General features: G+C 52.4%; 1 protein-coding gene across 1 annotated transcript in view; it reads left to right on the top strand.

The window, feature by feature from the left end:
* Positions 1 to 7,314: 7,314 nt before the first annotated feature.
* ONECUT2 (one cut homeobox 2) overlaps positions 7,315 to 17,662 on the top strand; it is a 47,189-nt gene continuing 36,841 nt past the window's right edge. The window contains exon 1 of the mRNA XM_080821155.1: positions 7,315 to 8,635. Coding sequence (XP_080677281.1) covers positions 7,408 to 8,635 — 1,228 coding nt within the window. The 5' untranslated portion in view covers positions 7,315 to 7,407. The remainder of the gene's footprint in view (positions 8,636 to 17,662) is intronic.

Raw genomic sequence — 17,662 nt, 5'->3', positions numbered from 1 at the left:
GGGGCCAAGCAGGGCACCCCGCCGAGGAGCTCCATATGGGGGGCTTGTTCCAGATCCTCCGGCCCCGCAGTGTCTCGCGTGGGGCTGCGCTTTCCACTCCCCTCACGCCGACTTCGCGAAGGGAGAGGAAATCACCCTCAGGAGGCGATTTGCCTTTGAGGAAGATGGAGAGGAGCAGAGAGAAGCGCCTAGAAACGGCATTGATTTAGACATCAATCCTGGCCGGCTCCCTCCGCCTCCCGAGCCGCGGGGCCGCGCAGCCCCCTCCCCGGGAAGAGGCTCGCCTCGGGGCCGGAGGCCGGCCGGCTCCGCCGGGCTGGCGAGGCTGGGCCGACAGCCGCACCAGGGCACGGCCGGCCCGGGGCGCCCCTCGCCGCCACCCGGCGCCCGCGGCCTCGACGCCCGCCTCTGCGCCGCCGGAGCGGCCGGCGCGAGCACCGCTCCGCCGCGGCCAACAGGTCTCCCGAGTCTCTCCCGAGTCAGGAGCGCCGCCGCATCCTCTCTCCCAGCCCCGGCGGCCCGACGCCCTCGGAGCCCCGGTTCTCCACAAGCGGCCAAACCACCTGTGTCTGGCCGGGCCCGGGCCCCGGAGCTGCTGCGAGTGGCCCGCGGGGACCGCGTCGGGCTCCCCCAACCACCACGGCCCCCACAGTTACGAAATCACCGCCCGTGAACCCTGTGGTCGGCCAGAGTTGCTTTTTCCTACACGCTTGGAAGTGAAACAGTTCAAAATTCTAAAAGAGTGGCACCGAAGCGATTTCCCAAGATAAAATACTCCTAAAATAATCTGCAGGTGATATATTACTTTTGATCGTGTCGTCTTCAAAGATCAGCGCAGACTCACTTAGTTATTTAATTACTTTAGGAGCTGATATACACGGAATCTAAAAAAATATGCCATGTGATTTTTTTAATAGAGAAATCTTCTGACTCGCATAAATATTTTAAACCCCTCGATTGCTTTTGTTAGTTTTCAAATAGAAATATTATCTTTAGAAATCGGAAATAATATTTCTTAAGTTTAAAAGCCGGCCAACTCTTTTTCTTTTTTCGATACTCTGTCCTCTTTTTTTAATTACATCGTAGGGAGACAATTAAAATTACAGAAAAAGATCTTTAAACTCTCCCATTTTCATAGAGAGTAAAGTGGTGGATATTTGTATTAATACCTAAACAATATTGAATCCTCAATCAAAAGTGGTTATGTCCAGAGCAAATAAATGATTGTTTTAAGACGGTAATAAATAAAAGGCAATGCCCGTGTTTAGTGTCTCAGGGTAACTTGAAAACAGTTCTACTTTCAGAGAGTTAAATTTGTCCTTTTTACAATCAACTGCAACTTTTGCCTTCCCTTTGAAAGGACAACAAAAAGATTTCACGCACAACTTAACCTGAACAAAAGGACCTCACGCCAGTTTTTCTTTTGTGGGGTGACAACTGGAGGAGGGGAAAACTTTATTTTAAGCATACATGAATTGTATTTTTGGAAATCCAAAATTGTACTTTTGGAAGCCCATTTAAAAGAAAATGCGACTGCAGATTCACGTGGCTCAAAACCGGTGCTCCAGGGCTTTGGTGGAGAGAAATAATGGAACAGGTACTAAAGGCCGCGGCGATAAAACTCATCTCCGTTCTCAGGCTAACAAGTTGCTTTCTCAAAGTGCAACGTTCTTTTACAGAAAAAGCTGTATTCCGGTGAGAGTCGTCCTGCAGGCTCCCCCCACCCCAGCCTTCCCACCGTCTCCTCCCCCCAGAAAAAGAAGCCATCTGATCTCCGCAGTTCCAAATCCTCAAATTCCCCTTCACTTTTTTGAATTTCATTTTCCCCAACAGTCAAATTATTTCTGCCACGAGCTTCTACAATGGTAGCAGCCGCGAAAACAGAACCAGAGGGTGGCCCCAAAGAAGGTTCTGTGGTGGGCCCCGAATTCGGAAGAAGGAAAATGTCCTGGGCAAGGTCTGCAATCCCAGCACTCAACCACGGCGACAGTCGCCTCCAGTCCGGATCAGAGAGGCCCAGGCTCTGATTTCCACCCAAACTCCACCCGCGAGGGGGTCGGGGAACCAAGCCAGAACCGGAATGGAGAGGGACAGAAGTGTGTGTGTGTGTGTGTGTGTGTGTGTCCATCCCTGAGGGCACAGTAACTCCAACAATTTCCTATCTGTGGGCATGGAGGGGGAACGATCAAGGTTCGCCGACCTAGTCTCTGGCTTTCTTTAAAACTAGGCAGAAGGACCCGCTTGCTACTTAGCTCTGCGGAGCCGAGGATTCTGCCGCTGCCTCTCCAGACTCGTCGCCCCAGGAGCAGGTGCTACCGCTCTTCTGGCTCGGGGTCTCCTCCTCCTCCTCCCCGCCCTCAAGCCCGCCCACTGCCCGCGCCCGGACTACTGAGGCTTGGGTGGGTTTTGCTGGGTTCGCCCCGCAGCCCGACTCCCCACCTGCGAACCCAGCTGTGAGAGAAGGCTCCTCCAGCTGACAGAGCTATCGCAGCTTCATTTTTCTTTTCCTAAGAGACCAGCGGAAGGTGGGAAGAACACTAACACACTCCAAATGATCCTCCGCCCTGGCGCACAGTGTCACCCGGAAAGTTAAGGGCAGTCCCTGACAGCTTGTAACTAAACTGGCTTTTCGGATTTCAACCAGATTGACGCTGAGGAGAAGCGAGTTCACGAAAAAGGACCCATGGGACCTCACCACCTAACACACTTAAACAACAACTTTCCTGGATTCGACTGGAATCCGCGAACTGTCAGAGAATTTCTGAGCTGAGAGGCAGAAGAGGGTCAGTGGTGCCGGGCTTCGGTTTTAGTTTTCTTCCCCCTGTGTTCAACCAGCCTGAGCTTTCAGGCAGAATAAAATTGAAGCTAATGGAGATATCAAACAGAGCCACAATTCCAAAGGCTCCCTTTCCTCCACAAGCACCCACCGTCCATCTGCAAGTGTAATCACAGAGACTTGCGGTGTCTTCATCACTAGAGGCTCGGAAAAAGGGGGGAGAAATTTCTCCGTCGTTAAAAGGAACCCTCTATTATCACTATTATTATTTGTGTATAGCAACATGAGAATTCCCCCCCCCCTTAAAATTCCCCCACAATATTGAAACAGCATTTGTTGTACGATTCATACAAACGCTTGAGGCCTTTCTGGAAAACCATTACCATTCAATGGCTAGAAAATTGCTCTCCTTCCTTTAAAAAAAAAAAAAAAGGCTCAGCAGCAGCTACAACCGACAACAAAAACTTTCTCCTGCATAATCCTCACCCACGAAATGACAAAGAAATGATATTGACTTACCCCTGAACGGATGAAGTGTTTGATAAGGGGGGGACTTTTCTGAAGATTTCTTTTCGGGAGCCACACAGACAGCTGCAATTCATGGGCGACACTGATTGCCAGAAACGCTATGGATTGGCATGGGGTCTGCAGCTCACAGATCCTGATCAATACCCCTACACTCACACGCCAGATGGTTTGGGGAAGGACAAAAATAAAATAGTCCAAATCAACCCACCATTATGTCTTTTTGTATTGCTTTGATAAACCTAGTTGTAGCACAAATGCGTTCTCCCAACACAAAACCTTCCTCAGGATTTTGAACATTTGGGTAGAAATAAGCAGCCCCCCTCTTCTTGGGATTTGGGCTGTGGTTACTGTTGTTTAGAAACAAAGCTGTTGGGCCCCTTATCCAGACTGGGTTTACTTGTGGTCTGTGTATTTGTGTGTGTGTGTGTGTGTGTGTGTGTGTGTGTGTGTGAATAATTTATAGGATCTCTGTTTTAATTGAATGCTCACCTTTCTCTCCCTCTCAGAGCCTAAAAAATTTTTTTGAATATGAAAACACATATGAAAAGCTCTGGCAGTAAAAATTTCCAGTCTATTCCTACAATTCATAACTCAAGTGGTTTTTTTTTCTTTTATAATGCAGTACCTTACATTTGTTGCCAAAGCTGTATTTTATTTACAGACTTCTTTTGACCATTTAAGCATCTGATTTTGAAGAAAATCAGATCTGCGGAAGTGGTATGTTAAGAAAGGGATTTCCTGATCCCAGTATAGTGGCTGGTGTAACTGTTTGTCCAGACTCTAACAGTCGTGAAATAGCATGCCTGCTACCATCTATTTGTGAATCAACTGCTGAGGGGAAGGGGAACAAGAGTGTAGCTTCAATTTTGTAAAAAATTCTGAGTTACACAACTTCTGAATGTTAGAGTATGTGTGTAAATAAGGGGCAGTTAGAAAGTACCTTTTTCTTTTATTTTCGTAGAGAAAGGAACATCAAAGATATTTTGAAACATATTTGAAAATCTTATTAATACTGATATTCTTAAAATTATCTTCAAGTAGAAAATATTTTTTTCCTTTTTAGAAAGGAAAAAGGCATACAAGACTAATTTACTAAAAATTAGGATGCCGACTAAAAATGCACATTAATTTCCCTTTTAAATGGGTTTTAGGTTGACATACAAAACCTCAAACCATCATTAAGAAAAACAACGTGGAAAATCTGCTTTAATCTAGCCCAATGAAATTATACACAAAGAAGCCAATACGATTTCATGATTTCCCTGAGATCGCCAATATTGATCGAGGGAAGAGGGAGGGATGGCGGGAGAGAGGGAGGAGGGAGAGAGGGAGGAAGGAAGGCAGCCAGAATATGCAACTCACCTTTCAACTCTCCAGCACGTGACTGCTCCCATGCACACCAAAATGCAATTCCCAGGAGCAGATTTATCTTGGTAGCCTGGTAAACGAGTTTATCATTTTGAAAAATTATTTTAATGGCCATCTATATACTCAGTCTTCTGTATGGTGGCAGTACCTACTCAATGTCCCAGCCTGGGGTCCCTGGCCACTCTTTAAGCCTGAAGCCAAGGCAGAGAAGGCTGTGTTCAGCATTGGGGCATATCAGACTCCTTCCCCAGCCTTGCTTCTCTCTCGCCCTATTTCAGTCTCTGAGTACTCCTAGACCAACAGGAGGTTGCGCTCTTGTGAACTTTTGTTCAACTCGGTAAGTTTTTCAAACATTAACTGTTTCAAATTATCCCAACTGTCCAGCTGCCATATATAAGATGGGGAGTGAAAAGAGAGACAGTAAGAGAGGGTTGACGGGGAGAGCAAAGACAGAGAAATAGAAAATTCAGTTATTTTACCTGTCTAATTTTGTGACATTAAAAAATGTTAGCAGCTAGAAAAGTATATCTAGCAAAGTAGAAGAACGTCCACTTTCTTACTCAGGCTCTGATATCACAAAGAAGCTACTTGAATGAATAATTGGCAATGTATTGGCCAGAGCTCAATGAAGTTGATCTATCAATAACGTCACTGTACATTCATGTGACAGAATGGTGTGGGAGTGGGTGGATTTTTTCTTTTTTTTTTTTTCTTTTTTGCTCTGTAGCTAGAAGGGAAAGGAGGGCAGCAGCAAAAGGTCACCAAGACTAAGAACTATTTTCCAAATGAATCAAACCTTTCTCTAGCACCAGGAAGGCAAATACAGTATTCCAGGCTGTGTGTCCTTGTTTTCTTATCAAGTTTTCTCTAACAGCTGGAAGTGGTTGGAGGGGGCTGTCTTAAGGAGACCCCCCGCTCTTCTTTTGACAGCTGATCAAAAGAAAATAGGTCACGCTTCTCAAACTTATGTCCACCCTGTCCTTAATTACTGTCTCTTTAAACAAAGGCAACATCTGCGCAACCTCAGCTAGCTTGAATCTTCGGAGGCAAACAGAGCGCAACCTGCTTTGGAAGAATCTGTTACTTTTAAGGGTTTCAATGCCGATAGCTCCCTGTCTTCAGCCTCCCCTCCGCCCCCACTCAGGCCTCGGAAATCTCCACCTCCTTGCTCCGCCGCTCCACTTCCAGTCCCCGACCCAGGGTGAGCAAGCAAAGGAAATTCTGGGTAGACGAAGGTGCACTTTTTTAAAGCTGCGGCTCGAGAGCCTTCTAAAACTCGCCAGGGTTTTGGTCTTTTCAGAAACAAGTTTTGGATTTACAGATGTCGGCCGAGGGTCCGTGTCATCTACCCACAGCCCCAACCTGGGGCTTTCCTTTCTCGGGATTCGAGTGTGTGTGTGTGTGTGTGTGTGTGTGTGTGTGTGTGTGTGTGCGTGCGCGCGCGCGCGGGGACGCGCGGGGACGCGATAGAAGAAAAATCCGCGGGTGTCGTCCGGGAAGGTTTACGTACTCCTTGCTCCCACGAGAAGTTTGCTCACTACAGGCTTTGGGAACAGTCTTGCCGCCCCCCACCCACAACCACTTCTTTACAAGACGCTAATGGGGGGAGCGTTTGGTCACCCTGAAACCGCAGCTCCTGGAGTTCTAGTTTTGTTTTGCAATCTAACAGGGCCCTTCTGAAGCCTCATAACTGGGAGATTTATGGGCTCGCCGGGTAATTAAATGATGTTATTGTGTTAACTTTGCTTGGATTACGGTGGCCCGCACCGCCTGTGGGCTCTCGTCGCCGGCCGCAGCTCCAAGGCAGCGAGGGTCCTGGGGTTCCTTTCGCCCGGTAGATGATGCAAGCCTCGGTCTCGGGAATTTACCCTGCATTAGAATACCTAAGCGCCTGCATTTTAAAAGGGTAAACTACTGGCTCTCAGATAGAGACGCTTGGGAAGTGGCTCGCTAGGAGACTTGGGTTTGTATTTTCACAGTACAGACCGGCTTGGTAGCTGTGGGGTGAGGCAAAGGGAACTAAAGCAATGCCCTTTTCTACAGATCGCAGCTCCTCAAGAGGGACACAGAGCGGCATCTTTAACATAATTTCTCTCCCTCGCTCGCACTCTCGCCTCTCTCTCCCCACTACACCCTCTTCCCCTCCCTCCCTCTCCTTGACGTTTGATTCTAGTGGCAAAGGAGGAAAAAAAGGCACAGAGCCGTCAGCCAAACCTGAAACACAGGGCCCCGCCCCCTCCTCAGCCATTGGCAGCCTCACTCAGGAGGCCCGCCCCCCGGGGCAGTAGCGCACTCGGAGTGGCTGTTTGCAGCGCTCATCGGGCGCGGCCCCGCCCCGGGTCCGGGAGGCTAGGTTGCCTGCCCCGGCGAGCGGCAGAGCCCTTCTGGACAGCTCCCGCTCACCCAAACAGAAGACGTCGGCGCCGGAGCGGGCTCGGACATGGCGAGGCAGCGCGCCGGCCCGAGCGGTGGGGCCCGGTGATCCCTCCCTCCCTCCCCGCCCCCTCCCCTCTCCCGCTCGCACGCCCCGTCCGCCCCCACCCCACCCCCACCCCGGGCGCGCCCGCCTGCCCGCCCGCAGCCCGGGGCGCACACCCGCACGCAAGCTCCCCCTCCACACACTCACGCACTCCCGCGCCCTCCCCCGCTCCCGCGACCGAGCTCCGCCACGCGCGCCTTGCCCGCCCGCCGGCCGCCCCCGCCGCCCCCGCCGCCCCCGGGCCCCGATGGACTGAATGAAGGCTGCCTACACCGCCTATCGATGCCTCACCAAAGACCTAGAAGGCTGCGCCATGAACCCGGAGCTGACAATGGAAAGTCTGGGCACTTTGCACGGGCCGGCCGGCGGCGGCAGCGGCGGGGGCGGTGGCGGGGGCGGCGGGGGCGGCGGCGGGGGCCCGAGCCATGAGCAGGAGCTGCTGGCCAGCCCCAGCCCCCACCACGCGGGCCGCGGCGCTGCTGGCTCGCTGCGGGGCCCGCCGCCGCCGCCAACGGCGCACCAGGAGCTGGGCACGGCGGCAGCGGCAGCGGCGGCGGCGTCGCGCTCGGCCATGGTCACTAGCATGGCCTCGATCCTGGACGGCGGCGACTACCGGCCCGAGCTCTCCATCCCGCTCCATCACGCCATGAGCATGTCTTGCGACTCGTCCCCGCCCGGCATGGGCATGAGCAACACCTACACCACGCTGACGCCGCTCCAGCCGCTGCCGCCCATCTCCACAGTGTCGGACAAGTTCCACCACCCGCACCCGCACCACCACCCGCACCACCACCACCACCACCACCACCAGCGCCTGTCGGGCAACGTCAGCGGCAGCTTCACCCTCATGCGCGACGAGCGCGGGCTCCCGGCCATGAACAACCTCTACAGCCCCTACAAGGAGATGCCCGGCATGAGCCAGAGCCTGTCCCCGCTGGCCGCCACGCCACTGGGCAACGGGCTGGGCGGCCTCCACAACGCGCAGCAGAGCCTGCCCAACTACGGGCCGCCGGGCCACGACAAAATGCTCAGCCCTAACTTCGACGCGCACCACACTGCCATGCTGACCCGCGGTGAGCAGCACCTGTCTCGCGGCCTGGGCACCCCGCCCGCGGCCATGATGTCGCACCTCAATGGCCTGCACCACCCGGGCCATGCTCAGTCCCATGGGCCGGTGCTGGCGCCCAGCCGCGAGCGGCCACCCTCGTCCTCCTCTGGCTCGCAGGTGGCTACATCGGGCCAGCTGGAGGAGATCAACACCAAAGAGGTGGCCCAGCGCATCACCGCGGAGCTGAAGCGCTACAGCATCCCCCAAGCGATCTTCGCGCAGAGGGTGCTGTGCCGGTCTCAGGGGACTCTCTCCGACCTGCTCCGGAACCCAAAACCGTGGAGTAAACTCAAATCTGGCAGGGAGACCTTTCGCAGGATGTGGAAGTGGCTGCAGGAGCCCGAGTTCCAGCGCATGTCCGCCTTACGCCTGGCAGGTAAGCACAGAGGGTCTCCTGGACCCCGGCTGCTGGGGAGAGTTCTCCGGGTGTTTGTGGCCCCAGGTCAGCGCGCCTGGCTTCGGTTCTTCCCTCCTCTCCGCTACGCACTTCCTATTTTCTCTCCACTTTATTTCTTGTTCTGTCATTTCCTCCTTCTGCTCCCTTGTTCCTTTTCTGTCCTTTTTTTCTTCACATTTTCATACTTCTCTTCCTCCCTCCTTGACTCCAAGCTTTCATTGACCCACGCTCCACCACCACATTTCATTCACCCTCCCCTGAATGTGCCAATTTTACCCCCTCTTTCTGCCTTCCCTAGTTGTGGGACAGGGGAGGGGGTGCGCTGTGTCTGCTAGGAGCTTTCTCTTTAAAGGACTCACAGAGACTCAGGATTGGCCCTGTGCACTTGAACTCTAGCTTAGACAATACATTTCAGTTTTCCAGGCTGCCTGGTTTCCCTGTATGGAGGCAGTTGAGGCGCTTTGCTCTTCAAAAAGGAAAAAAGAAATCTCCGTTCTTCTCCTACCCACCACACCAGGCAAACTTGTTTAGTTACTAGCAGGAGTCACAATCTTGACCGCGCGGGGGAACGGATGGTAGGATACAACAGCGCTTTCCAGGCTCATCTCCGGCCTTGGCGCTGGCTCGGGGAGTTTCTGACTGAAAGAGCCGGCTCGGGCTAGTTCCCGTGTCATTGCCTACGGAGAGGGGAGGGTGCAAGGACGAAGGTTGGGACTAACACATTCACCTCTAGGGGGATGGGGGAGGAAAAACTAGGAATGGAGAGCTGCCTAACTCGCCAGCCACACTCGCCCGGCACCCAGCTTTTGCTGGCATTTGCCGAGGCTTGGCTGGGCTCGGAGAGAGGCCGGGCGTTTGTGAGGAGAGGTGCTGAAAATTAAGATGCAGGTTAGTTAAAGCATCTTGGCCACTGGCTACAGGCTCCGCCTTTGCATTAAGCGGACGCTGATTGTGCGCGTAGCGCGGCGGCGGGGAGGGCAGGCGGCCCGCGGGAGGGGACCGGTCGACGCTTTGGTTACATTGTTCTGGAGCGGGCTTGGTTCTTTGTGCCTCCTCTAGCGGCCGAGTCGCGAGGTACAGCCCTCTATTGTTCTAGGAGCACAGATACCTCCTGTGTGGGCGGCGGGAGCGAGAGAGAAAGACGCAGCCGTGGCTGCGACTGACATACAGTTGCGCGCTTTTGTGCGCGCAGACCCAGCGCGGTGCGTGTGGCAGTTGCGCTGCCTCCAGGACTTAGCCGTGGGTCCAGAGGGGCAAAGGGTCCAGGCGCCCCACTGGAAAGGATACACAGTATCCTACTGCAAGTCTGTATGGGCAGTTTCTCTTGGACTGGGGCCATCTCTCTGAGTCCGTGAGCCACCGAGGGGACAATTCGTAGTGGCAGTGATTTACATTGGTGCGGAAAGTGGGATGCGCGTTGTGTGCGGCCGGCAGGGTCTGAGCCGGCTATACACAACGCGCTTCCGGAGCGGCGAGCTCAGGCTTCCTCTCCCGCTCCCTGGGGCTTTCCTCGCACCACCGAGCCTGGCTTACGGGGTACACTCTACTGACGCGGGACGGGGCTGGGGGCGTGTTCACCCAGCTTGGGGAGGGGGCGTTTCCACTCTGACAGCCTCCGCCTTTCCCCGCTGTTGGAGGATTCCGATCTCCAGGCAGTAATCCCCCCCTCAGTATTGATCTGAAAGAAAAGGAAAACTATCCCCCCAAAAGGTTCCCCAAATCCATGGACTCCTAATACTTTTGTGTGCTTTTAGTAATCTTTCTCCTTTAGCTTATTCGTCATTCTCTGCCACAATTCTCTCTTATTTGCTCCTGGTTCCTAGAAAAGATTAAGCAGTGAATAGAGAGCAGTGGTGAGAAATAAACTGGAGACTTGCTGACACTTCTGAACAGTGCGGTACTCCTTTGTCTTGGCCCCCCAAAACTCTGCGAGTGCCTCTCAGGTGAGCTCCAGCAGCGGCTGGCTTCCCTGGCACAGGCAGCCAGAAGAAACTTGGCAGCTGGAGTGGAGGGTACAGTTAAGGGCAGGATGACAGCTTTTCCATTCCAGACCATCTCAGAACGCTGCCGCCCCCTCACGCCTGTCCTGCAAAGGACAGAGCTAGAAAGAAAGAAAGAAAGAAAGAGAAATAGATCGTGTGCCTTGTGCCTATGTGTGTCTGAAAGTGACATGGCAAGTAATGCTTGACCTGTTAGCCCACCTTAGCCCCAAGCATTGCTGGGATAAGGGAAAGTGTGGCATATGTGGGGATCCCCGGTCCCACCACCCACCCCAGGAAAGTCGGGGTAGGGGGACACTCCTCAGAGGCTGGCCGGGGGAAGCACAGAGGCTCTTCCAAGGAGAGGTGCTGAAGCCACCTCCTCAGGAAATTGAAAGCCTCCTTCAGCGAGTGGGAAATTCCTGCTGAGGACCCCGCTTTGCTCAAGCATTCAAATGTGTGTCTGTTTTATTACCCCGAGTTGAAAAGGGACAAGGGCTTTAGCCTTTTTATCTGGCCATTTTATCAGCAACTACAAGTGTGTTGAGTGGTTATTATTACATAGGAGGCTTTTCAGTATGGGGTCAGTAGATCAGTCTCTTCAGACGCTGACACAGAAGCTAGGACTGGTAAGTAGGTATTATGTGCTCAGGAGTGCTAGGGGACAGGAGCAAATGGAGAAGAAAAGCAGAGGCCTTCCCGGCCAGGAGTATCGATCGGAATCCCCGCAGGGACACCGCTGAGGGCCCACGCGGCAGGGCTCTGGGGCTTAAACAAGCCCATGGCTCCACAGGGCAGCTGGTCCTGCCTGCCAGGCTGGAGCCTCCAAGAGCAGCCTGGGCACTTCCGGCTTGCCCCAACCAGGCCTCTTTTCTCTCCCTTCCTCTCCTTTTAGTTTCCCTTTCTCTTTCTCATTTTGGCCCCCTCTGGGTCTTGCCATAGGCCCAAGCAGGCAGGGGTTTGAGGGACCTCGGAATCAGGATGTCTGATTTGGACCACATGTTGCAGACCTCACCCCTAGGCGAAGCAAACTCTGGATTCACAGAAGCAGGTCCTTCCTCTCCTCTCCCACCTGCCTCCCCCAGGTCTCCTTTGGGCCCATTGGTGGGTCCCCAGCTCAGGGTGGCATTTCAAAGGGACAAGACCCTGGGGAAACTCAGATCGCCCCGGCACTAGATTTCAGAGAAACGGACTCCAAGAGCATGATTTCGTTGGGACAGGGTGGCCAAGGCCGCGAGGGGTTGCAGCTGTGCTTTCGGCGGTTCTCAGGGCGCGCTCCCGCAGGCAGTTTCTATTTCCGCCCCGCTCGAAGCGGCTAGGACAAACTCCCGCGGGTTTGAACACTAACACTCCTGACTTAGAGTCCAAGAAGCCTCTGAACGAAGCACAGACATGAAGAAGGAGGGACTGAAAAACCCAGGCAAAACCTGGGACTCGCGGCTCACGGAGGAAAATCAGGGCCTCCGTGGCGGGAGTGGTTTCCTCCAAAGCCCCGAAGCTAGAGCGAAGCCTCTGACGGTACGACCTGCCAAGGTTTGCGCCTCCCGAGACCGGGCTCCGGGGAGGGCGGGGGAGCCCTGCTCGGAACCTGCCACATGTCCCGGCGGTGGACAGACACACGGTCCTCTTCAGACAGCAACTCCCAGAGGCCAGTCTGGAGGCAACTCTGTTCAGACAGCTGATGGCCTTTCACCAACCTGCCAAGATGTTGCCTGGGCCAGCTGACGCTCGCGGCGGCAGAGCCTGCCGGGGACAGTGCGCAGCGGCTCCTGCCAGGGGCACCACGGGCCGGCGTCTCTCCTTCGGCGCCAGGAAAGTCGTGGGCTACGCTGGTTGCCGACTGGCCTCTTCTAAGTGGAGAGGCAGGGACCTCATTGTCGGAACCCCACCGTCCCTCCTGCTGGTCCGGCTCCCGGCCCAGCTCAGGCCCTCTCTCCCCGCAGTTTAGTGCGGGATCCGAGCCCGAGAGACCGAACACAAACCTGCGTCCGTACCGAGCACAAGATACTTCCGCCTGCTGGCTGGTCGGATTAATAACGGAAAAGCTCGCTACTGTCCTTGTTTGGTCAAGTCCCGGGTGCGTGGAGAGCACCCTCCTAACACGCATCAGGGTGAGCGGGAGCGGGCGGAGAAGACAGAACGCAAGGAAGGGTAGTGAAGCCGAGCGCGAGAAGCAGTCCAGGCCGCTGGGCGCCCTGGACGCGAGCGTCTGTGCATTTTATTCCAGGCTTTCCACCGTGTGGTTATGTCACTTTCTCAAACAAATGTGTATATGGAGGGAGATCGATGCTGATAATGTTTAGAAGATTAAAAGAGCATTAATGCTGGCAACAATAACGTAAACGTGTGGACCCAGATCTCATTGATCTGGAACCTGATCCGGCGGGTTTCCAGTAAGCCCGACGGCGCGCTCTTCCCAGCAGAGCGCTCGCCAGCGCCCCCGCTCCCCAGCGCCCAGTCTCCCCCGCGCTCCCGCCGTGCCGCTTTCCTTGCTCCCGGCGGGCCCACAGGTCAGGCCGCGGCTTCTCCCCGCGCGGCCCCAGCCCGCCTCTTCCCGAGGCTTTCTCGGGTCGCCGAGCTCCCAGTCATCTCCGTAGTCCCCGCGCGCGCGCGCTCTGCGTCCTGCGCTCCCCGCGGAGGGCTCTGCGGCGGACCAAGTCCGCGAAAGGACTGCCCCGGACGGCGCAGGAGTCCTCCCAGCTCTCTCGTTCTCGGGGGACCGTCGCTCCCGGTCCCCATGGCCCTCGTCTGGTCAAACAGGGCCCGGGCAACATCTTTTCTTCTTCTAAACGATCCAGGCAATTTGACCTACTTCTCAATTTGCGGGAACGACCAAACGCAACTTGAAACGTCTCTCGAGCTGCCATGATAACCGCGCAGCTTCCGGATCCTCGGATCCCCTCGCATCTTTCCTTTTTTTCATTAAGAGGAATCACTCACACCAGAGTGTTCGCATTCACAGACTTTCTACACTATTGCATTAAGTGGGCAATTAAACGCCGCCCTAGTGACAAAGGCCTGGGCTTCATCCCTCAGAACAGTCTGCTGTGGGCTAATTGGGTCAACCGGGGCAGAATCTTGTTTCCTATAGGGGCGGGGGCAGTAAGGTAAGAAAATCAAACTGGGAACCCCACCCCACCCCTTCCCACCAGCTGGAGAGAACTTAACCTCTGAGACCCCGATGGAAGGTTTTCTCTAAGGCACGTGCATTGACTGGAGAAGACAACTTTTGAGCTTTTCCTTCCTCCCGCGGGGGAGATGTCCACACCATGCCCTACTGGCTTCCCTTGCCAAATGGTGGCTTATTCGTCCAGAAGGAACGCTAAGGTGAATTTTACTGAAAAGAATGAAAGAGCTGGGGTAGATAGTGGGGGTGGGATGAGAATTAAATTGTTCTGGTTTTATGAAACTCTAAATCCTACGACTGGGAAAAAACTAAGCTTTTCCTTCAAGAGGAGGTCTCAATCTGGAAGGAAAGGAGTGTTTTCCTTCCTTCTCCAAGAATGAAACGAGAAGAAGGAGAGAGAAGAAGAAAAATCTTTCATGGTTCTGCTTTGAGGTGTGCCAGAGGGTGAACTGGTATTTCTTCCTGTCATTCCCAGAGGTGGGGTTCATCTTCCCACCAGTGGACTTCTTAAAGAAGGGAGCTCTGATACAGCTTGATTTCTAGTCAGAATATGCCCAACACCCTACTGAAAACTACAGTTGCCTGGGTCAGGTGACCAGATGAAGAAACCAAGAAGAGTGGGTAGTGTCCTTCAGGTCTGGAAGACAATGGGTCCTCCTCCCCAGAGCCCCCACTGGAAGAGCTCCTAGGTTCTGGGAGGGGTGAGTGAGCTTAGACTCTCCTCCTTACCTGTCTTAGAATCCCAAAATAGGACAGGGGTTCTGGTGAATGGTGAAGGTAAGGCAGAGGGGAAACTGACTCCCCAGATTTTGGTTCCAAGAGGAGAAATGTTTTTACTTCCTTCTAGAGCCAGGTCTAGAGGTAACAGGGCTCTGGGCAGGTCCCAAGCTCCAAACCTGAACCTGGAGGGAAGGAGAGCCTCCCTCTCTTTCTGTTTTCACCTCTTGATTTTCTGGCCGTTAATATCTATTTCTAAAGGAATAGCAGAGGAAAGAGGCTGAAGGAAGAATGTACTGAGCCCCACCACACTATAGCTGGTGGCTGATGCTGGCAGAAATTGTCTTCAGGAAGAGTGGGATCATGTCGGGGGATCCCTAGAGGAATGAAAACCTCAGAGGAGGAGGAGAGAGATTTAATTTCTGGGTTCTTGCCAAAGGAAGGGAAATGAGAAGGGAATAAATAGAAATAATTGCCTGGATAAAGGACCCTGGGGGAAAGGGTGCGTATGGAGGCACCCTGGGCCTTAAACTTTATCTGCAGATTCTCTGGATTACCCTCACCCCTGACATCTCAGAAACACTTTATTATTTTCTTTTTTTCTTGGCCTAGGGAAAGTCACTTTCTTCAGGGGGTACTTTCCTTGGTGGGGAAAGAACTATATGAAGAAACCTAGTGGGATCATTTAGGCTATCATGTGCAGAGACTCCTTCAGGTGCGCCGGAGGCCCATTAACACCCCTCTTCACCCACTCTGTCCCCCTACCTCACTTCATTGCCTTTGGGAAAGGCTTTTTGTTTCCCAAGTCTCACTCAAGCCAAGAACTCTGGAAAACGTGCATAGGTTCTCCTAAGTGCAGGGAGAGGGGTGGAAGGGAAACTTACTGGGTAATTCAGGCCATCTGGTGCCCTACAAGGTGCAGGATGGGCAAAGCACGTAGGCAGGCCGGCGACATGCATAGACAGATAGATAGTCTTACTTGGGGAGCAGGTTTCCTAGAAGTTGTGGACATTTTTTATGAAAAGCCGTCCTCACGCAAATTGCCCCCGAGGGAAGGGAGGCTCTGCATTCCACCTTAGAGCTTCTGTCGCCACTCGAAGATCCATTACTCTTCCGTAGAATGCAGACTTTGTTTGGGTTGGAAGCACACCTCCAGTGTAATTTAATCAGCATCGGACTTTGGTTCGTATAATCAAATATACATATACTTTCTCCTGCAGGAAGAAAAATAATTTCTCTGTAACTGGTATTGACTTGAAGTCATGTAATCTCTGGAAAGCATCACATTTTTAAAGGGAAAGGTAAAATTAAGAGGAAAAGAACCCACACGTTTAGCGGTTTGCCTTGCCATTGCTAAGAGAGCCAGTTACCGTCCAAGAAAGGGCTGCTCCGATTTTAGATATTTCATTCCCACTCCCTCTGTGTAGTTAACCCCACAAATCTACATAGGTAGGAAAGAACAGTGACTGGCTCACAAGATCCTAGGAATCTGGGCTCTATCCTTGGGTTGAGACATCCTTGGAGGAACCTGTTTGGTATTCCACAGGCAGCAGCATCAGGATTTCAGTGGGCCAGGAGCCCCTTCTTTAACATGAGTGGTAGCTATTGGCAGCTCACTCCTTACTCTATCCGCAGGGCCTTGAGCTTGAAGCTCTGCCCTAGAGCATCCTCCAGGAGCAAGCCCGGACTCCCCACCCCCAGGGCGAGGCTCTGGGCTTTACCCAAGTTGAGTCTGTTAGGGAATCTGTTGTAAACACAGATCCATTGATTTGCATTTGTCAGAGAGTAAAGTTAAACCAGTGAAAAGAGAAGCCCTTACCCTTTTATGCAGGGCCAGGGAAACCTTTCATATTGATCCTATTGATCCAACCTTTCCCTTTAAGGAAACCACATAGTTAAAGACCCTCGTTCAATAGATTTACCCTTCGTGCTTGTGATATTCCTTTAAGTGTTCTCATCTAGGATAGCTGGGCATTAAGCCCACACTCCAAACCAAACAAAAATGAAAAGTAGGGGGGGTTGGAGGGGAGGGGTCAGGAGGCAGAATTGTGGGAAGTGAAATTGAATCAAACTGAAATGTGTAATGAGTCGGTTGGAGATGTTTTTTCTCATTCTTCTAAGACGACATGCAGGGTTAAGAACAAAATAGATGCATTTAGCATCTCTCTCTCTCTCTCTCTCTCTCTCTCCTTTTACACACACACACACACACACACACACACATCTGTTTATATGCTAGAGTAGCAATGTCTCAGGAACATCATTTTCTACTATAAAATTATTTCAATTAGCCACTAGCTTGGTTCATTCAAACTGGTACTTAAAAGCAGTTAATACTTCCATAAAAATTGTTTTGGCTCATTTGTAGCAAATCAGGAATGGAATAGAACTTTCCCCAGAAATGCAACATTTTGGATTATGTATTTGAGCATGGACACTGAAGTCACTCCAGAAGAGAGAGGGCTTGGAATTTTGTGTTCTGATGGAAGTAGGTAGAAACCAGGCCAACGGAAGGGACAACCTTCTTTAAAAAATTTATTTAAAGAGCAGTATAGATGGAATAGGAATTGCTAAATATTCCCCAGTATCCCTCATGTTTGCAGATATGAAAATGAAAGTCCCCTTTGTTTCCAGAACTATTGGCGCAATCCATTTCATTTCTTCCTTGACCCTTTTTTGTTCTGTAAATAACATCCATTTGTGATTTTTTTTTTCAACATGGTACATGCATTATTCCTAATTGACTATCTCTTGGGTTGTGTTCGGACATTCATGTTTGTTTTCTGTGATTGAAAAATATTAATGATTCCTTAGGTGAGCTAATGTATTTATCTGCTGAGTGAGTTCAAAGGGCAGAGTTCAGCTATGGTTCAGGTTAATTGAACAGGAAGCAGTGAGCTCTCCAGGCTATGTTGAGCAAGGGTCCAGTCCCTTAAAATATCACACTCAGCAAACACACAATTTCACTGTCCTCATCCTGGAGTCTGATGTAAGAGGCTCAGATCAACTTGGATTGCCTGTTTAAAAACCCAAAGCAAAGCACAGCAACTGCAACAAAACCCTCACAGTCCCCCTCGGGGAAGAAGAGTTTTCTCATTGGCTAATTGCTTTATTGGTAGCACTGACCTGCAGAGCAGCTGCAGGGGCCTGGATGAAGGCTTAGGCCTCCTAATAATGTGCTCC

The sequence above is a fragment of the Martes martes genome, assembly GCF_963455335.1.
Source record: "Martes martes genome assembly, chromosome: 13".
Lineage (NCBI taxonomy): Eukaryota > Metazoa > Chordata > Mammalia > Carnivora > Mustelidae > Martes > Martes martes.
The sequence above is the reverse complement of the archived record's forward strand: the minus strand, read 5'-3'. Positions and strand labels throughout refer to the sequence as shown.